Below are 21,291 nucleotides of genomic sequence, written 5' to 3'. Positions count from 1 at the left end.
CCCCTCTCCCTCTCCCCCCATCCACCCCTCTCCCTCTTCCCCCCCTCCACTCCTCTCCCTCTCCCTTTCCCCCCCTCTCCCTCTCCCTTTCCCCCCCTCTCCCTCTCCCTTTCCCCCCTCTCCCTCTCCCTTTTCCCCCCTCTCCCTCTCCCTTTTCCCCCCTCTCCAGCCACCTGTCCTGAGCAGAGGTTCACTCTCCCAGCTGGAACCTGCCGCCAGCACTGACTCTCCGTCCCCTCTCAACAGAGAGAGGAAAAAGCTGAAGGAGGAAATGAAAATCAGAACTAAGACCAAGATTCTAAGAAAACAAAATAATGAGATTAGGAACGAGACAAAAGAGAAATAAAGACTGGGGGGGAGAAAATTGATAAAATCCAAAATTCAAAATAAATTCAAACAGTTAAACAAGGAAATAAAATTTATAGAAGAAAACCGGACATCAAAAATATAAAAAACAACAAAAACTGGAGACGAGATGCAGAGATGAGGATTTGTGCTCAGACGTCGACCCTTCTGTAATATCAGGAACTGAGCTTCATCCTGAATAAAATCCACTGCTTTTACCGAATCAAATCCCTCCCCATCCCCCCACACATTGAATTTAAAAACCTCAGGTTTTTTAGTAAATCTCTGCAGCTTTTCTACAAACCTGTCCCAACCCATAGCCTTTGGTCTTTGGGATCTGACCTTGTACCATCCCTCCCTCCTTTACCCTGCTCTCTGGACCCCTCCGCCTCCCTCAACACCTCCACCTTTTAAAAAAAATAATTCCCGGGATGTGAAAATTGCTGGCTGCCCTGAGAAGGCAGCTGAGTGTCATTAGGCCACTTCAGAGAGCCTCATTAGGACAGGTGACCAAAAGCTTGGTCAAAGAGGTAGGTTTTAAGGAGTGTCTTAAAAGAGGAGAGGTAGAGAGGCAGAGAGGTTTAGGAAGGAAATTCCGGAGCTTAGGGTCTGGGCGGCTGAAGGCACGGCCTCTAATTGTGGAGCAAAGGGATTGGGGGATGGACACGAGGCCAGAATTGGAGGAGTGCAGAGATTTCTGAGGGGTGCAGGGTTGGAGGAGGTTATAGAGGTAGGGAGAGGGCGAGGGCTACGACAGGTTGGGTACATTAGTGTGTCTTTTCCTGTCCGACAGTTGTATAATTGATCAGCAGAGTACGCAGCTCCTTCCCTTCGTGTTAATACGATGCAGTCTCTCACTGTGAACCTGCTGTGTTCCAGGCCATCACCAGCGGAGGAGTGAACTATCGCGATGAGCCTTGGCACACCGAGTGCTTTGTGTGCAAAACCTGCAGGAAGCAGCTGGCAGGGCAGCGATTCACTGGCCACGAGAACTCCGTCTACTGTGTTGACTGTTACAGCAAATTCATCGCCAAGAAATGCAGTGCCTGTCACAAACCCGTGACTGGTAAGTTATGGCTAATTATCACTTTACTTTTTAAATCGTGGGGGCTAAAAAATGTAACATACAGAACGATGATTTCGTTCAACGGAGTCAGTATTTACGAGCAGTAACCCAACTACGCCAACCTTCCTGCCCAGCACACGATCCTGCTGGGGGCTAATCTCACCAACCTTCTTCCTGCCCCCTTGGACTCTGCCAGCGGATCATCTATCACCGCCCTCTCCGCACTTCCTCCCATAATGTCTGTTCATTTGTGAACGAGGCAATTGCCATCCATAACCTCATTGTGGATTAACGCATCGACATCATGGCTTTCACTGAAACTTGGCTCACGGGTCATGAAAGGCACAATATAAATACAGCCCTCTCCGAGCTCCTCTTGTCCATGAAACCCACCTCCAGCTCCCTTGATCTCATTCCCATTAACAGCTGACCAGCCAACTTCTCTTCCTGGGCCCTGTGCTGATATTGCAAATAGTTCCCTAATTTCAGATTCCCCTTCCTTTCGAAACCGCCATCATCCATTACCCTCCTTCTCAAAAGCCACCCTCGACCCTTTTGTCCTCGCAAACGACCATTCCATCTCCAATCTCCCTTTCCTCTGCAAAGTCCTCAAACATGTCATCGCAGAAAGATGGACGATGATTTGGGAGGCAACTCCGTTTGAACCTCTCCCAATCATGTTTCCGGCCCTGCCACGGCCCTAATCAAAGCCACAAAAGCCGTCCTGTGTGAGTGTGATCACAGTGCACTGTCCCCCCTCGTCCTGTGTGAGTGTGATCACGGTGCACTGTCCCCCCTCGTCCTGTGTGTGTGATCACGGTGCACTGTCCCCCCCTCGTCCTCTGTGAGTGTGATCACGGTGCACTGTCCCCCCCTCGTCCTGTGTGAGTGTGATCACGGTGCACTGTCCCCCCTCGTCCTGTGTGAGTGAGATCACGGTGCACTGTCCCCCCTCGTCCTCTGTGAGTGTGATCACGGTGCACTGTCCCCCCTCGTCCTGTGTGAGTGTGATCACGGTGCACTGTCCCCCCTCGTCCTCTGTGAGTGTGATCACGGTGCACTGTCCCCCCTCGTCCTGTGTGAGTGTGATCACGGTGCACTGTCCCCCCTCGTCCTGTGTGAGTGTGATCACGGTGCACTGTCCCCCCTCGTCCTGTGTGAGTGTGATCAAGGTGCACTGTCCCCCCTCGTCCTGTGTGAGTGTGATCACGGTGCACTGTCCCCCCTCGTCCTGTGTGAGTGTGATCACGGTGCACTGTCCCCCCTCGTCCTGTGTGAGTGTGATCACGGTGCACTGTCCCCCCTCGTCCTGTGTGAGTGTGATCACGGTGCACTGTCCCCCCTCGTCCTGTGTGAGTGTGATCACGGTGCACTGTCCCCCCTCGTCCTCTGTGAGTGTGATCACGGTGCACTGTCCCCCCTCGTCCTCTGTGAGTGTGATCACGGTGCACTGTCCCCCCTCGTCCTCTGTGAGTGTGATCACGGTGCACTGTCCCCCCTCGTCCTCTGTGAGTGTGATCACGGTGCACTGTCCCCCCTCGTCCTGTGTGAGTGTGATCACGGTGCATTGTCCCCCCTCGTCCTCTGTGAGTGTGATCACGGTGCACTGTCCCCCCTCGTCCTGTGAGTGTGAGCAAGGTGCACTGTCCCCCCTCGTCCTGTGTGAGTGTGATCACGGTGCACTGTCCCCCCTCGTCCTGTGTGAGTGTGATCACGGTGCACTGTCCCCCCTCGTCCTGTGTGAGTGTGATCACGGTGCACTGTCCCCCCTCGTCCTGTGTGAGTGTGATCACGGTGCACTGTCCCTCCTCGTCCTGTGTGAGTGTGATCACGGTGCACTGTCCCCCCTCGTCCTGTGTGAGTGTGATCACGGTGCACTGTCCCCCCTCGTCCTCTGCAGCCATTAACAGTTAACCACACTATCCTCCTCCAACAACTCTCCTGTTGTCCAGCTCAGTGGGACGGCCCTCACTTGGTTCCACTCTTACCCATCCGATTGTAGCCAGAGTATCTCTAACAATGACTTCTCTCTGCCCTTTTACCTCGAGTCTCCCAAGGATCTATCCTTGGCCTCTGCCTCATCTACATGTTGCCTCTTGCTGACATTATCCACGTACGTTGACAACACCCAGTTCGACACCACCACCACCTTAGAGCTGTCAGCCTGCTTGCCTGACATCCACTATTGGATGAATCGCAATTTATCCAGTTGAACATTAGGAAGACTGAAGCTGTTGTCTCTGGTCCCGGCCATTAACTCTGTTCCCCGGTCACCGACTCCATCCACTGTCTCTGGTCCCGGCCATTAACTCCGTTCCCCCGGTCACCGACTCCGTCCATTGTCTCTGGTCCCGGCCATTAACTCTGTTCCCCGGTCACCGACTCCATCCACTGTCTCTGGTCCCGGCCATTAACTCCGTTCCCCCGGTCACCGACTCCATCCACTGTCTCTGGTCCCGGCCATTAACTCTGTTCCCCGGTCATCGACTCCATCCACTGTCTCTGGTCCCGGCCATTAACTCTGTTCCCCGGTCACCGACTCCATCCACTGTCTCTGGTCCCGGCCATTAACTCTGTTCCCCGGTCACCGACTCCATCCACTGTCTCTGGTCCCGGCCATTAACTCTGTTCCCCGGTCACCGACTCCATCCACTGTCTCTGGTCCCGGCCATTAACTCCGTTCCCTTGTCACCGACTCCATCCACTGTCTCTGGTCCCGGCCATTAACTCCGTTCCCTTGTCACCGACTCCATCCTCTTAGTCTGAACCAGATTGTTCACAATCTTGGCGTCCTATTTGACTCTGAAATGAGCTTCTGACCACATATCCGCTCCATCACCAAGACCGCCTACTCCCCCCCCCGTAACATCGCTCGTCTCCGCCCCTCCCTCAGTTCATCTGCTGCTGAAACCCTCATCCATGCCTTTGTTATCTCCGGACACGACTATTCCAATTCTCTCCTGGCCGGCCTCCCATCTTGCACCCTCCATGAACTTCAATTGATCCAAAGCTCTGCTGCCCTGTATCCTAACTCGCACCAAGTCCTGTTCGCCCATCACCCCCCCTCTGCTCACTGACCTACATTGGGGAAGCTCAGAGCCAATGCTTGAAATTTAAAATTCTCATCCTCACGTTTAAATCCCTTCATGGCCTCTCGCCCCTATTTCTGTAACCTCCCCCAGCCCTACGACCTTCCCTCCCCCCTTCAAATGGTGACCGGACTGCTGTTTATTGCCAGTGTTTTCAGTTTTTATTTTATATATACTGCTCACAGTTTCACTGTGAACCAAACACGTCCGATATTGCTTTAATATCCGATGTTTGCCTTTCACTAGGGTTCGGAGGGGCTGAGGTGGTGACGGCTGAAGACCGTCAGTGGCACAATGAGTGCTTCAAGTGTAAGAAGTGCTACAGCTCCCTGGCCAACAAGCCTTTTGTCACCCACAACAGGGATGTGTACTGCAGCGACTGTGGGAAAACGCTGTAAGACCCCGAAACTGTGACCCAGCAGGGAAACACACTCAAATGGCATCCGCTGCTCACATACATTATCCCTTTACAGCAAGGCTTTTAAAATACGATAAAGGTAACCAGATGCTTCAAAGGCAGTACAAGTGCACGTGTTAGCAATCATTTCACAAGTTGGATACTATGTGTGTTTTCCGCAATGCTAAGTATCATCCACAGACACAAAAAATGGTCACAGGTTACAAAAGAATGTGTCAGAGCTACCAAAGTTTAATTAAAATGCCTGCAATATTTTATCTTTTCATTATGTGACTTTATAGATGAGCTTATCACAAAAATAAAAGCAAATAAAAGCTGGAATTATATGTAAACTCATAATCAAAGGATGCTATTTACTTGGTGTATGACTGCATGCGTCAATCGCCTGAACAGGCCCCTCCAGGTGTGTCTTCACTTCAAATCATTTTTGCATGAAATGCAGGGTTTTAAAATTTCAATCAAGTTAAGTCCAGTATATAAATTGGCAGGATTATGTTCTGTAAAAGTAGGAATGCTTTAAAAAAGTACTTGTTGTGGATCATGCAAAGATCTGGCTGCATCAGGTTCTGAACCCAGCAGATTTCTCCGCAGATAATGCTGAGTGATCCTAGCCCAGTGCACAGTCGAGTGATTTTACTTAACATTTGGTTTGTGCCCACCTGCTTTAAAACAAGTGACGTTTTAAACACACCAATGTTCAGGTGTTATTTTAATTTACATTGATTCTCGCCTATACTCCTGAGTTGAAGTTAGTTCAGTATGTGCCCTATATTCTTAGTTAGTTCAGTATGTGCCCTATATTCCCAGTTTGCACAGTACTGTTTAAACTCCTTCTGTTGAAATGAGTAACAAAGTGTTTCTGTCGTGTGGAAATGTATAATGGGATTATATTAATGGTGTATTAAGCGTGACCTGTTAGCATGCACGGTCCCTGTCCAGTATATTGTATGGACGAATAGATGCATTCTCTGGAGCATGCCCTTTAATAAACACTTTCAAACCTCCAGGGAGCCTCGTGTGGTTTATGGAATTACACAGTGGGTTACTTTTTTTTCAGAATGCAAACCAAGGTGAGCAGAATTTGTCTCCTTTACTGATGAGCACGGCTGAGAGCTGAATTACACCAAGGCACACATCGAAAAAGCAAACAGGACAAAAGAATTTGCATTCTGGACTCTTGCTGAATTGTTATTACATTTATCAAGTGTTCTCTAGTTCAGGGAGTCACAAATTCATTCAACTTAAATCACAATATCCTGCTGTAAACATGGTAAAGTCCTGAATCTTTTCCCCTCTCGATATTCTGATCTCCAGGAAAGCCACAGCTTTCTTTATAGAGCGAAACCTGTATAAAAGGACAGTCGCTGACAGTCCCAAATAATTTACTGCACATACAATGACCATTTTGAAAATAGGGACACCTGCAAATAAAGGACACCTGGTGCAAGTCCCTTAGTTGTCTCTAATTTACAGGTTTCGCTGTTAAGTTAGCGTTACTGGTCCCAGAATCACAGTCCTTTACAAAACGGGGCGTGAGGTTTGGCCTGGGGACACTCGCTCAGTAATACTTTGTACATTTGTAAGCAATTGGAGGAGGGATTTCATACGCATGTAATAAATGCTTGCCCACTAGTGTTCCAGGTTACAATTTCAAAGGCAGGGCATTCAGACGGCACACTGTACAGCTACAGTGTCTTCAGATTTTGTTTCCCTGGGCGGTATAGGTGTGTCATATGGTGCCCGGGGACCTAGTAATAAGTTTAAAACCACAGTCCTGTTAATCTGAATATAATCTGCACATATTTCAAGTTGCAGATTCTTGGGGTTCTTTACATGGAGAATGGTGAGAATGTGGAACTCACTGCCACATGGAGTGGTTGAAGCAGAGAGTATTGATGCATTTAGGGGGAGGCATGATACGTACATGAGGGAGAATGGATTAGAGGGATATGGGGGCAGGGTGGGAAGCTGTAGGGAGGGAGGAGGCTGGTGTGGAGAATAAATACTGGCATAGGCCAGTAGATTCGATGTAATGTAGGATTTACCCACCAATAAGGCCATAGGGCCAAGAAGATTCAGTTCCAAATTCTCCGAGCCCACCAAATTCAAACAGGACAAACCAGTGACTAACTGCAGACACGGGGAGGACTGGACTGCCTGCAGACTGATTTACCAGTTCTCAGGGAGCAGTGTCACCCTATGCTGAGGATTGGCGAGCCCTACAGTACAAACACCTCTCACAGTGACTATGATTTCACAGGGTGAGGCTTTCACTTCTGTGATCATTAATTGAAAAACTGCACGCAGTTTATGTACATTAAAAAAAATAGCTTTAAAGGACAGCATACACCAGAAACACACTACTCTGGGTAAAATTAAAATAAGTCATTGCCATTTTTATCTTGTAAAATTTATTTAAATGATACACACATATTGCTATTTACATACAGCTGTGAACGGGGCATTGAACAAAAGCAACATCTGCACAGCAAAGAAAAGGGTAGTTCTGTTAGCGATTGTCATTTTCCTGCAAAGATTTCAAGTTAACTATCTTACAAAAATACACAAAATGATTCATCTAAGGCACTGCTCTAGTCTAAAACAATGCCACCGTGCAGTGAGCTCGACTGCTCTCAGCATTTGTTACAGACCAGAAGATTCCTATTTCTATAAACTGCACCAAAGGAAGGAACAGCAATTTCAGTCTCTGAGACAATCAACTCACTTGGAACGATACAGTTAAACACCAAAAAAGCAGCCAATAAGTAATGGCTTCCCTTTAAGAGGAGTGGATATGGCAAAGCAGGCTATTCACTGCGGGCCCCTTCGATGAGGTTAACAAGTAACAGTAGTGTAACTTATATCAGGAGGCAGTATTTAGTAAACTAACAGATGGAGCAAGTGCTGTAACAAGAATGCATGTAAGGCAGCAGCTATTTCAATTCATGAGCTAAGGAAGCATGCTGGTCACCGTTTAGCTTTATATATACCGAGGATGGACAGCTATCAAACTAGCAAGTTAAGGGCTACAGTGAAGAGGTTGTTTAATGTTGACATTTCTTGATGGATTGTCTTGGGATGTTTCTTAAAGATACACTGCGAATACAGAAAGATGCTAGAAAAAATATTTAACAAAAAGACCTTCATTAAGAAACGGTCTCAGTAGCCCAATACTGCTTTATATGTACAATAAAATAATACTTACACATATATGGAGAAACTTAAATACATTAAGCCAAAGAAAAATTCTTACCGTAAAACGAGTGAACTATATGTAAATACTAAGATGCTACTGTCATACTTACTGAAGCCATTTCATTCTTAACGTACATTAGTAGTGCAGGCTTATTGAAAATACAATATTCTAGAAGGATGAACATAGAAAGGGAAGCATGTTTAAATACTTCAACTCTCAACATGGTTTCCTGTTCCAGTACAACATGAAACACACGTGGTAACATTGTAATGAAACACCAACCAATATTTTCATATTAGAAAACCTCCTCTCTCGTTCCCCTGCTGTTACCCGAACTCTTTCCTTTGAAAATTGTTAGCTCTTCCATTTCCTTGAAATGCAGTTCTTACTGAGCTGAATTGACCTAAAGGACCGGGACCAGATGTAGCAGTGAGGGGGTAGAGGGGAGTGGGGAGTGGGGAGAAAGCGAATGAGGATGTAAAGTAATGAAGACTGTGACAGGTGAGGAACAGGGCAAATGCTTCATTTAGCTCCTACTTTCTATCACAAGCACAGACTGCAGTCCCTATAGAGTATTATACTACTGATTGGACACACAGCATAGCACTTTATGGATTGCAAAATCAACCATGTGCCCAAACACGTTTGGTTTTGCAACTGAAACAAATGGATTTCACACATCTGAATCACAATTAACAGTTAAACCTCCTTCAACTCCATCACTTCTTGTGAACCACAGATCACATTTTATGCTAGTTTATTATTCTAACTATATCATTTTATTAAAAAAATAAGCTTTAACAAATGGGACCAGGACAATTCAACTACAAACATTGAGATAACCATTAGGCACCATTTCCCCTGCAGTTAGAAACATGGAACATGAATATAGTGTGCAATACACAACAGAAGAAACCAATCCGTGTGGCGAGAATGGGGGGGTGGGGGGGGGCTACAGATAATTTCAACTAATATGAAAATAAAGGTGGTCCAAATATCTAGCTAGACAATATACAGAGTAAGGAACGGAATGAAACTTCAACTGATTACACTCACTGCCAAAAACAGGTCATCAAAATCAAAACAATTGTCAGCTACCGAGAGAAAGCACAATGCAGTCAAGGAATAAGTCCCTGAAACTTTGAAAGGTGCAAATCAGCATCCTACTTGACATTTCACATGCCATCTTTGTTATGGTCTTGTTAATTCTTCTGAGCAAAACGAAGAAATTCTGTAGAAGCAGCTTCATGTAACAAGGCCTTCAGCACTTAGTAAAAATACTGAATATGCAAGTGCAGTCATAAGTGATGCTCGGAATCAAGACATTCAGAGTTCTGAGAAAATAGAACAAATTATACAGCATTCTACTGAAAATATCACAGGTGTACAACATAGTCTTTACTAATAAAGGAACAGATGCTAAAAAGTTTCCTCTATCTCTTTAAACAATAAAAGTCAAAGCTGGTATCAGGTGGGTAATTTTGTTCAATCTCAGCACAAAACTGTTAGTTCTTAATATGTTGCTACGTTATTTTTTTAATTCATTCCGGGGATGTGGGCATCGCTGGCAAGGCCAGCATTTATTGCCCATTCCTCAGTTGCCCTGAGAAGGTGGTGGTGGGCCTTCTGCTTGAACCGCTGGTAGCGGTTTGAGACAACTGAGGGGTTCACGGGACCACTCCAGAGGGCAGTTAAGAGTCAACATGTTGGTGTGAGACTGGAGTCACATATAGGCCCAGACCAGGTAAGGACGGCAGGTTTCCTTCCCTAAAGGACATTAGTGAACCAGTTGGGTTTTTAACAACAATCCGACAGCTTCATGGTCACTTTTACTAAGACCAGATTTTTATTTCCTGATTTTAAAAAAATGAATTCAAATTCTGAAACTGCCCATGGTGGGATTTGAACTCACGTTCTCTGGGTTATTAGAAAGAAAAAGGAAGATTTATATTTCTATCACGCCTTTCGCGGCCTCGGGACACCCCAAAGCGCTTTTCAACCAATGAAGTACTTTTGAAGTGTAGTCTCTGCTGTAATGTAGGAAATGCGGCAGCCAGTTTTTGCGCACAGCAAGATCCCACAAACAGCAATGAGATAATGACCAGATAATCTGTTTTTTTTTTAGTGATGTTGGTGGAGGGATAAATATTAGCTCAGTAAAATAACCACTACATTACTGTACCCCCATTTTCTAACAACTTAAATTGAACTTGGTGACAGGGACAACTTTAAATGTCCTGAGAAATAGGACAAACTGCAACTCTATTCCTGAAATCACTTTCAGAAAGTGTTGAATCAAACGGTACCTGACGGTTCCTCAAGAGATTTGGTCAAGGATGTCACTCCTCCATTCTCTTCAAGTGCAATGATATGACTCTCGGGAATGCTAGCAGCATCGATCAACTTTTGGTTACAGTCATCAGCATCGCAGGGAGCTACAGTTAATTTGGCGGTCTTCGAACAAACACCGAGATCAATAAACTCCTCAAGGATCCATGTACTCGATTTCCCATTCTGATGTCCAACACTTTGATCTACTTCATTTACACGTAAAAGTTCCGACACAACACAGTCTTCCTTTGGCATAGCGCTTAGAAAGGAGAGGAACAAAAAAGACATAAACCAGAGAGGTGAACAAAGAACTTTTAATTCTTGATGTGATTACTCAGTGATTTTTGCCTTGAAAAAAAATACATTTCTAGCTTCATATTTATCTGGTTTTAGTTAGATTAAGGATTTGCCAATGAAAGCTACAAAAAGGCCACGAGTCTCTCAATTCTGTTCCACTTCTCTATACTTTAATTGTTTAATCTGTGAACGTGCCTCAGGTGGGTTTTGTGCAACTCGTCAAGGTGAAACAGACTACGAGAGAAGCTTGTATTTATACATTGCCTCATCACAGCCGCGGGCCCGCCCCGGTGCCTCGCCCGTCGACCCCGCCCCCTCGCCCGTCGGCCCCGCCCCGGTGCCTCGCCCGTCGACCCCACCCCCTCGCCCGTCGGCCCCGCCCCGGCCCCGTTGGGCCCGCCCCGGCCCCTCGCCCGTCGACCCCGCCCCGGCCCCTCGCCCGTCGACCCCGCCCCGGTGCCTCGCCCGTCGACCCCGCCCCGGCCCCTCGCCCGTCGACCCCGCCCCGGCGCCTCGCCCGTCGACCCCGCCCCGGCCCCGCGCCCGTCGACCCCGCCCCGGTGCCGCGCCCGTCGACCCCGCCCCGGCCCCGTCGACCCCGCCCCGGCCCCTCGCCCGTCGACCCCGCCCCGGCGCCTCGCCCGTCGACCCCGCCCCGGCGCCTCGCCCGTCGACCCCGCCCCGGCGCCTCGCCCGTCGACCCCGCCCCGGCGCCTCGCCCGTCGACCCCGCCCCGGCGCCTCGCCCGTCGACCCCGCCCCGGCGCCTCGCCCGTCGACCCCGCCCCGGCGCCTCGCCCGTCGAACCCGCCCCGGCGCCTCGCCCGTCGAACCCGCCCCGGCGCCTCGCCCGTCGAACCCGCCCCGGTGCCTCGCCCGTCGAACCCGCCCCGGTGCCTCGCCCGTCGGCCCCGCGCCCATCCACCCCGCCCCGGCTCCTCGCCCGTCGACCCCGCTCCGGTGCCTCGCCCGTCGGCCCCGTGCCCATCCACCCCGCCCCGGCCCCGCGCCCGTCCACCCCGCCCCGGCTCCTCGCCCGTCGACCCCGCTCCGGTGCCTCGCCCGTCGACCCCGCCCCGGTGCCTCGCCCGTCGGCCCCGTGCCCATCCACCCCGCCCCGGCCCCGCGCCCATCCACCCCGCCCCGGCCCCGCGCCCATCCACCCCGCCCCGGCTCCTTGCCCGTCGACCCCGCTCCGGTGCCTTGCCCGTCGACCCCGCCCCGGTGCCTCGCCCGTCGACCCCGCCCCGGCGCCTCGCCCGTCGACCCCGCCCCGGCGCCTCGCCCGTCGACCCCGCCCCGGCGCCTCGCCCATCGCGCCCCGCCCCGTGTTTCGACTGTAATCATGCTTAGGTGGGTAAACTTGAGCCATTCTGTGCACAGCAACATCCCACAATCAGCGAGATGAATTAAACGGCACCTGAACCACCAGACGAGTTTAATATCCAAAAGATGGCACTTCCAAGCGTGCAGCGCTCCCCAGGCACTGCACTGAAATATCAGCCTGGATTATGTGCTAAAGCCCAGGAGTGGGGTTTTTAAACCCACAACCTCCTGACTGAAAACTTGAGCGTGCCACACTGAGTTAAGCAGCTATTTGTCACCTCCTCATGCAATGCATCTTGCCATTCATGTAAACACACATGAACAAAACTTTTCACAGAACAAGGGAAAAGTCCATACTTATACAAGATAACCTGGGCCCATGTAATTAACACACAGAGACATAAACTTAATCATCAACATTACTAAAATTCAGATGGTGCTTTTGGAGGGCCATGACACGGTGTACATGGGTACAGATTTGGTTCCTTCAGGCCCCAGAGTTCTTTATCTCAGGCAGTCTGCAGTGGGCAGGCAGTTCAGACACTAGGCACCTCTTCACATTGGAGAGGAAGATTCATCGCCAGGTTACTGTTCTGGACATCCCAGCAGTAAGGTGAAGGGTGACAGAAACCTAGTCTCAGGCTGCCCCGCCTCTTCACTGCAGGAGTTTCCTGAACAGAGAGAAAAAAAATCTTCAAGGGGAGGAGGGAAGGAGGAGATTCCAAGCCCTCGCTGGAACAAATCCTAAAACTTCCAAAATAATGCGAGGGGAACCAAAAAAAAGTGCAAATATTTGTAACTATTAATTTTGGATCTTTGTATGGTTACTAGTAGATCTCCCAAGGCATTGCTCACTGAGTCAAAGGTTACGCTGTCATGGGGTGGGAGCGGGGAGATGCTGGGGGGGGTCAGAACTGCGTTCATGTCAGTTGGAGTTCAAAGGGATGTGAAAAGATGTTTGTAATAAATCAGCTGAAAAACAGAAGTGCTTTTTGATAGGTTCTGGAAAAGAAACTGTTTTGCTTCCCCACGACAGGCAGATAATAAACTACAGGCAGATAATAAACCTGTTCTTCACACACCATCCATAGTTATATAAACAAACACCTGCATATAACAAACATTTCTGTTTACTGTGTGGGTTTTTATAGTAAGGGCAAAGAAATAAATATTTAAGATTACATTTGCATCTTTCCTTCTTTACCAAATATCTCTGCAACAGTACTTAATGTTACTAAAAGGGCCAGCTTAATCAAATGTTTAAAATTCAGGATTTTTATTCAGAACTTCTTCCAAACTTGAGTAATGGTACAGTCCTTCCAGAATTTCTGTTGTCTCTTTAATCATAGTTGTTTTTAAAGAGCTCTGAGATGAACATAAAGCACAGCTGGTGCAACAATTTAGAATACATCAAAATATAAAGATCAAATAAAGTCAAATTTCAAGTGGAAAGTTTTATTTATCATCCATGCAACATGCTGTAATTGCTAAACAACTGAAAGAGTAACCTACATTGTTTTGATCAGTAAAGTTACCTCAGAAAAAGCTCATGTTGGTTTTGAAATTTAATACAGTAAACAAATTCCAGTTACTTCCACTGCTCCCAAAAGTGGGAGCTTTTAGGATCAGAAATTATAGCACAGGAGACCATTATGTGGACTACTGGACCTGAGTTGGCGTTTGCTCTCTAACTCTACTCTGTTCCCATTTCCCTATCTTTCTCCCCACACCCATACTTCTCTAGTTTAATAGCTACTTTCACATTCTAATGACTGATGGTGAAAATATTTCCACTGATAATCCTCAATCTATGCCTTCTTGGAACAGATGCATCAACTCGTGGAAATAGTCTTCCACTAAATACCCTTTCAAAACCTTTCAGAATTCTGAAAACCTCTATCAGATCGTCCTTTAATCATCTCTATTCCAGTGAAAAAAAGGCCCCAATTTTGAAGCCTTTCTTCATAATTCTAACCTCTCATTCTTCATCTCAATCTCCTGAATCCTCGCTGTATCCTTTCAATAGCTCTAGCATTTCTTGTATATAATGAGGTGCCCAGAGGTTTGGTTAACACACCAACTGCGGCCTAACTAATATTTTGCACAAACTCAAATGGATTCCTTTTTGAATGCGGATACTCCCACCTTTAAAGATCTATGTACCTGCACTGTATCCGTGTTCCTCCAACCTTAAGAGCCTGACCAATTAGGGTGCACTTCCTTTCATTGTTCTCTGACGCACAATCCATATTAACATCACGACCTGATATGCTCTATGAATGGGTGCTCTCGCTGTAAACCATAAAAACATTTGAGACTTGTGGGATGCATGGTAAGAACTGTAACAGCTGATAGTGACAGTCCTGCAAGCCATGAATTCAAGTCCTTGGCAGAGATATGGTGGGACTAGAGTGCCTCATCCTCGTGTTCAAATCTCTCCATGGCTTCGCCCCTCTCTATCTCTATAACCTCCTCCAGCCCTACAGCCCTCTGAAATCTCTCCGTTCCTCCAACTCTGGTCTCTTGCCCATCCCCCACTAATGGCGGCCGTGCCTTCAGCTGTCCAGGCCCTAAGCTCTGGAATTCCCTCCCTAAACCTCTCCCTCCTCCTTTTTGACGCTCCTTAAAACCTACCTCTTTGACCAAGCTTTTAGTCACCTGTCCTAATTATCTCCTCCTTTGGCTCCTGTGAAGCGCCTTGGGACTTTTTATTATGTTAAAGGTGCTATATAAACGCAAGTTGTTGTTAAAGGGATTTGAACATGAGGATTTAAAATGTAAATGTGTTTGGAGGCCTGGGAACCGGCGATGGTCGGGGAGGGCGGGGGCGATGGTCGGGGGCGATGGTCGGGGAGGGCGGGGGCGATGGTCGGGGAGGGCGGGGGCGATGGTCGGGGAGGGCGGGGGCGATGGTCGGGGAGGGCGGGGGCGATGGTCGGGGAGGGCGGGGGCGATGGGCGGGGGCGATGGGCGGGGGCGATGGTCGGGGGCGATGGTCGGGGAGGGCGGGGGCGATGGGCGGGGAGGGCGGGGGGGGAGGGCGGGGGCGATGGTCGGGGAGGGCGGGGGCGATGGGCGGGGGCGATGGTCGGGGAGGGCGGGGGCGATGGTCGGGGAGGGCGGGGGCGATGGTCGGGGAGGGCGGGGGCGATGGGCGGGGGCGATGGTCGGGGAGGGCGGGGGCGATGGGCGGGGGCGATGGTCGGGGAGGGCGGGGGCGATGGTCGGGGGCGATGGTCGGGGAGGGCGGGGGCGATGGTCGGGGAGGGCGGGGGCGATGGTCGGGGAGGGCGGGGGCGATGGTCGGGGAGGGCGGGGGCGATGGTCGGGGAGGGCGGGGGCGATGGTCGGGGAGGGCGGGGGCGATGGTCGGGGAGGGCGGGGGCGATGGTCGGGGAGGGCGGGGGCGATGGTCGGGGAGGGCGGGGGCGATGGTCGGGGAGGGCGGGGGCGATGGTCGGGGAGGGCGGGGGCGATGGTCGGGGAGGGCGGGGGCGATGGTCGGGGAGGGCGGGGGCGATGGTCGGGGAGGGCGGGGGCGATGGTCGGGGAGGGCGGGGGCGATGGTCGGGGAGGGCGGGGGCGATGGTCGGGGAGGGCGGGGGCGATGGTCGGGGAGGGCGGGGGCGATGGTCGGGGAGGGCGGGGGCGATGGTCGGGGAGGGCGGGGGCGATGGTCGGGGAGGGCGGGGGCGATGGTCGGGGAGGGCGGGGGCGATGGTCGGGGAGGGCGGGGGCGATGGTCGGGGAGGGCGGGGGCGATGGTCGGGGAGGGCGGGGGCGATGGTCGGGGAGGGCGGGGGCGATGGTCGGGGAGGGCGGGGGCGATGGTCGGGGAGGGCGGGGGCGATGGTCGGGGAGGGCGGGGGCGATGGTCGGGGAGGGCGGGGGCGATGGTCGGGGAGGGCGGGGGCGATGGTCGGGGAGGGCGGGGGCGATGGTCGGGGAGGGCGGGGGCGATGGTCGGGGAGGGCGGGGGCGATGGTCGGGGAGGGCGGGGGCGATGGTCGGGGAGGGCGGGGGCGATGGTCGGGGAGGGCGGGGGCGATGGTCGGGGAGGGCGGGGGCGATGGTCGGGGAGGGCGGGGGCGATGGTCGGGGAGGGCGGGGGCGATGGTCGGGGAGGGCGGGGGCGATGGTCGGGGAGGGCGGGGGCGATGGTCGGGGAGGGCGGGGGCGATGGTCGGGGAGGGCGGGGGCGATGGTCGGGGAGGGCGGGGGCGATGGTCGGGGAGGGCGGGGGCGATGGTCGGGGAGGGCGGGGGCGATGGTCGGGGAGGGCGGGGGCGATGGTCGGGGAGGGCGGGGGCGATGGTCGGGGAGGGCGGGGGCGATGGTCGGGGAGGGCGGGGGCGATGGTCGGGGAGGGCGGGGGCGATGGTCGGGGAGGGCGGGGGCGATGGTCGGGGAGGGCGGGGGCGATGGTCGGGGAGGGCGGGGGCGATGGTCGGGGAGGGCGGGGGCGATGGTCGGGGAGGGCGGGGGCGATGGTCGGGGAGGGCGGGGGCGATGGTCGGGGAGGGCGGGGGCGATGGTCGGGGGCGATGGTCGGGGAGGGCGGGGGCGATGGTCGGGGAGGGCGGGGGCGATGGTCGGGGAGGGCGGGGGCGATGGTCGGGGAGGGCGGGGGCGATGGTCGGGGAGGGCGGGGGCGATGGTCGGGGAGGGCGGGGGCGATGGTCGGGGAGGGCGGGGGCGATGGTCGGGGAGGGCGGGGGCGATGGTCGGGGAGGGCGGGGGCGATGGTCGGGGAGGGCGGGGGCGATGGTCGGGGAGGGCGGGGGCGATGGTCGGGGAGGGCGGGGGCGATGGTCGGGGAGGGCGGGGGCGATGGTCGGGGAGGGCGGGGGCGATGGTCGGGGAGGGCGGGGGCGATGGTCGGGGAGGGCGGGGGCGATGGTCGGGGACGATGGTCGGGGGCGATGGTCGGGGACGATGGTCGGGGAGGGCGGGGGCGATGGTCGGGGAGGGCGGGGGCGATGGTCGGGGAGGGCGGGGGCGATGGTCGGGGAGGGCGGGGGCGATGGTCGGGGAGGGCGGGGGCGATGGTCGGGGAGGGCGGGGGCGATGGTCGGGGAGGGCGGGGGCGATGGTCGGGGAGGGCGGGGGCGATGGTCGGGGACGATGGTCGGGGGCGATGGTCGGGGGCGATGGTCGGGGGCGATGGTCGGGGGCGATGGTCGGGGGCGATGGTCGGGGAGGGCGGGGGCGATGGTCGGGGAGGGCGGGGGCGATGGTCGGGGACGATGGTCGGGGAGGGCGGGGGCGATGGTCGGGGGGGGCAGGGGCGATGGTCGGGGAGGACAGGGGCGATGGTCGGGGAGGACAGGGGCGATGGTCGGGGAGGACAGGGGCGATGGTCGGGGAGGACAGGGGCGATGGTCGGGGAGGACAGGGGCGATGGTCGGGGAGGACAGGGGCGATGGTCGGGGAGGACAGGGGCGATGGTCGGGGAGGACAGGGGCGATGGTCGGGGAGGACAGGGGCGATGGTCGGGGAGGACAGGGGCGATGGTCGGGGAGGACAGGGGTGATGGTCAAGGGGACAGGGGCGATGGTCAAGGGGACAGGGGCGATGGTCAAGGGGACAGGGGCGATGGTCAAGGGGACAGGGGCGATGGTCAAGGGGACAGGGGCGATGGTCAAAGGGACAGGGGCGATGGTCAAGGGGACAGGGGCGATGGTCAAGGGGACAGGGGCGATGGTCAAGGGGACAGGGGCGATGGTCAAGGGGACAGGGTATGGGCAGCAGCAATGCATTAATGACGTGTTAAGCAGTTCAAGTCAATCTGAACAGCATCAAAGTAAAAGATTTCCAAAGGAAATTCTAAGGCTGATAAAGACACCCGATTGCAGACCAATGGACAAATGCAGTTTTAAGAAGGATTTAAATTTTTTTTTTTTTTAAACAGTTCAGTGTTTGACATGTGGGTCAAAATAGATTAAACCCGATTAAAACAAGTTATTCCAATTGCTGGAAATCTAAAACAGAAATGCTGGAAATGCACAGTAAGTCCATCAGAAAGTGAAGACAGGGGTTAACAGTTGAGGTGTAAACCCTTTGTCAGAACTCCTCAAACATGAACCTGTCTCGTCTCTTTTTAGATTGATTGTGATGCTGCACGAACTCTCTAACTGTGAACTAAAGGCACAAGAACCTACCTTGCATCCACTGGCTGGTCATCATGCAAACGGTCCCCACTGTTATTAGTCTGGTCTATACCATTCAGCTCCGTTACCTCATCTGCTATAGCTTCATCGGACAACTCTGCACATTCTTGTGCAATATCTTGAAGCTCATCGATTCCATTGATGCTATCTAAGGAAATATAAAAACCATAAGGGAGAAATGGAGTAGTTACTTTGACAGTTTCATTTGCACCTTTGGTTTGCTTCAAACCAAAAAACACTTTTAAAAGTACATCCTTGATAGCAGTTAGTATTATTTATATATGGGACACAGCGAGGCAGAAAATGCGAAAGTATCAATTGTAGGAAAATGCCCTAAGGTGCGTCAGAAGTATGAGAGAAACTGACGGCAAGTCAAAGAAGCAGAGATTCGGAGGGCTGACTTGGTCAAAGGGGTGGGTTTTAAGGAGGGTCTTAAAAGAAAGGGAATTGCAGAGCTGAACCTAGGCAGCTGAAGGCATGCCATCAAGAGCGGGGTGAGGGGGGAAGAAATGCACAAGTGGCTGGAGTCAGGCATCACGGAGAGTTTGGGGAAAGAAGGGTGGGGGTTCAGGAGTGTCAGCATTCTCAGAGGGTCTCGTACAGAACCAGTGATTTAAAGCAATCTTAATTTAACACCCGCGACCCAGTGGTAAAATGTGCTCCGAGCCACTCACCCACTTCATCCGCATCCTCGTTTCTGGGCTCATCCTCACTACTTTCTTCAGCCGCAGACCGTTCATCCTTCTGTGGGAACATTATCAATTAGGTTACTGTTTGTATGTTCTTTATATAACAATTCTCTTTGTGAATTCAGCCCTGGGCTCCACATCGACAGCCACACAGGGTTACAAGTGAGAATCTCATCCACTGTAATATAGTATAACTGCAAGGACAGTTTTCTAATTTCATCCCAACTCTCAGAACGCAAATCAGAAAGTTAAATTCGCTCACATTTTTGTGTGTTTCGCCGATCTTCATTCACGGTTTTGACTAGTGATAATTTTCCGTGGTGTATAGAGTTTTGCAACTATCACCTGTTTAGTTGTTTGAAAGCCCTTTAGTTGTAACATTGAGCAAGGAGCTCCTGAAAATATAATGAACTGGAACCGTCTGGGAAACGCACGGCACGAGGCACACAACATGGCAGAGAAATCTAACGACAAACTAAACCAACTCTGGGGCATAAACCCGCGAACAAGTTGCACACTGATCTTCAGTTCTGCACTGCTGTTCGGGGACAGCAGCCAGCACGAAAATAATTAAAGTTTGAAGAACGGACATCAGAAACACAAAACAGTTCCAAGTCCATTACCTTGGATTCACCTTGATCACCCTTCCTCGTTCTCTTCATAATCTCTTCAATTCTCTGTTGAAGGAAAGCATTTACTTATGTGGGACAGCAGGAATTTGTATAAAACATTCATACCCATTGGTCCAAAGGAAATAAATGCTACATGAACGGAAGAATGAAAAAGTTTGCAGCCAGTAATATTAACGTTCCAGCAGGACTAGTTCCAGCTGACTGAGACTAAACTATTTCCTTCTCATAATTACAAAGCTGTGATTCCACAGAAGCACAGTTGCTACAGTTAAAGTTGCATTACAGACACACGGGCAGGACAGCTTAGCAGCAAGCAAGTCGAAGAAATTTCTTCAATCATTTGTGTGCCTGACATGTAGAAACATCACTATATTTAAGCATCTTCAAACCAACTGGTGAGAATTCATCACAGAATGATACAGCACAGGAGGCCATTCTGCCCATCGTGCCTGTACCGGCTCTTTGAAAGAGCTATCCAATTAGTCCCATTCCCCTGCTCTTTCCTCATAGCCCTACAAATTTTTCCCCTTCAAGTATTTATCCAATTCCCTTTTGAAAGTTATTATTGAATCTGCTTCCACCGCCCTTTCAGGCAGCGCATTCCAGATCATCACAACTCGCTGCACAAAAAAATGTTTCCTCATTTCCCCTCTGGCTCTTTTGCCAATTACCTTAAATCTGTCCCCTCTGGTTACCGACCCTCCTGCCACTGGAAACAGTTTCTCCTTATTTACTCTATCAAAACCCTTCATGATTTTGAACCTCTATTAAATCTCCCCATAACTTTCTCTGCTCTAAGGCGAACAATCCCAGCTTCTCCAATCTCTCCACATAACAGTTTTTTCCTTATTTACTGGTAAGTAGTTGCTATTGGCCTGCTGTGGAGTGCACACACTCTCCCTGCAGAGACATTCTCCACTTACCCACACCCAGAGAATTTAAGTACAAGCTGCCAAGAATCAAGGTATAGGTACCACAAGTGAGTGCAGAGATGCAGCTGGAATTAAGCCAGTTAAAACCAAGTAACTGATGAGCAGAGCGCTGGTAAGCTGTGCAATGCTTGTTCAGCTAGGGCCGCCCTAACTGGTTAACCCCGGCAGTCAGGGTGCTATCTGGTGCCGAGTGGGAGGAACCCCAGGCCTCACTCGCAGGTTCTATCGAGTGTGCCAGGTTGCTGCTCGATAGGATCCTGGAATACTGCTTGGCTCAGGGCAACACATTACTCAGCTACCAGAGGGGTAGCTCGGTTCCAATCTCTCACTGCCACGTCACCTGGGAGTCAATTCCAATCTACAGAGATTCCACTTAAATTAAAGCAACAATAGACTTGTTTGTAAATACTAACGTGCTAATCATAAGAAAATAGGTCCATTTTCTCCTCTCAACATCCAATCCTATCTGCTGTTTCACTGATTCCACTCTACACCACTGTTCCCTCTAAGCTGGGCGTGCGCAGCCTCGCAGCAGACTGTTGTGGGCGTTCAGTCCACGCACCAAACCAGTGCTCTCAGCCCCTCTCTCACACTGACCGGTCCCCAGGACCCTCTCCCACACTGACCAGTGCCCGGACCCCAGGCCCTTCTCCAGCCCTGCCTCCCAGGTCCCCCAGTGCTCCAGCCCTGCCTCCCAGGTCCCCCAGTGCTCCAGCCCCAGGCGGGCTCTGCCTCTGGTGCTGGGGAGTGTCCGGAGGTCCGAGTGTCCGATTCCGTGGCTCCGGCCCCGGATTCAAGGTC

General features: G+C 51.9%; 2 protein-coding genes across 3 annotated transcripts in view; one reads left to right on the top strand and one right to left on the bottom strand.

Moving 5' to 3' along the window:
- fhl1a (four and a half LIM domains 1a) overlaps nt 1-5,924 on the top strand; it is a 93,033-nt gene extending 87,109 nt beyond the window's left edge. For both annotated transcript variants that reach the window (XM_067997340.1, XM_067997339.1), the window contains exons 5-6: nt 1,225-1,411; nt 4,747-5,924. In XM_067997340.1, the coding sequence (XP_067853441.1) occupies nt 1,225-1,411; nt 4,747-4,898 (339 nt within the window). In that variant the 3' untranslated portion in view covers nt 4,899-5,924. The remainder of the gene's footprint in view (nt 1-1,224; nt 1,412-4,746) is intronic.
- A 1,388-nt stretch (nt 5,925-7,312) lies between these two features.
- Nucleotides 7,313-21,291, bottom strand: part of map7d3 (MAP7 domain containing 3) — a 99,515-nt gene continuing 85,536 nt past the window's right edge. The window contains 5 exon segments of the mRNA XM_067997338.1: nt 7,313-9,448; nt 10,421-10,704; nt 18,229-18,385; nt 18,912-18,981; nt 19,550-19,603. Of these exon segments, the coding sequence (XP_067853439.1) occupies nt 9,441-9,448; nt 10,421-10,704; nt 18,229-18,385; nt 18,912-18,981; nt 19,550-19,603 (573 nt within the window). The 3' untranslated portion in view covers nt 7,313-9,440.

The sequence above is a fragment of the Heptranchias perlo genome, chromosome 15 (assembly GCF_035084215.1).
Source record: "Heptranchias perlo isolate sHepPer1 chromosome 15, sHepPer1.hap1, whole genome shotgun sequence".
In the NCBI taxonomy this organism is placed as follows: domain Eukaryota; kingdom Metazoa; phylum Chordata; class Chondrichthyes; order Hexanchiformes; family Hexanchidae; genus Heptranchias; species Heptranchias perlo.
Note: the sequence above shows the minus strand (reverse complement) of the source record. Positions and strands in the feature narration are given on the sequence as shown.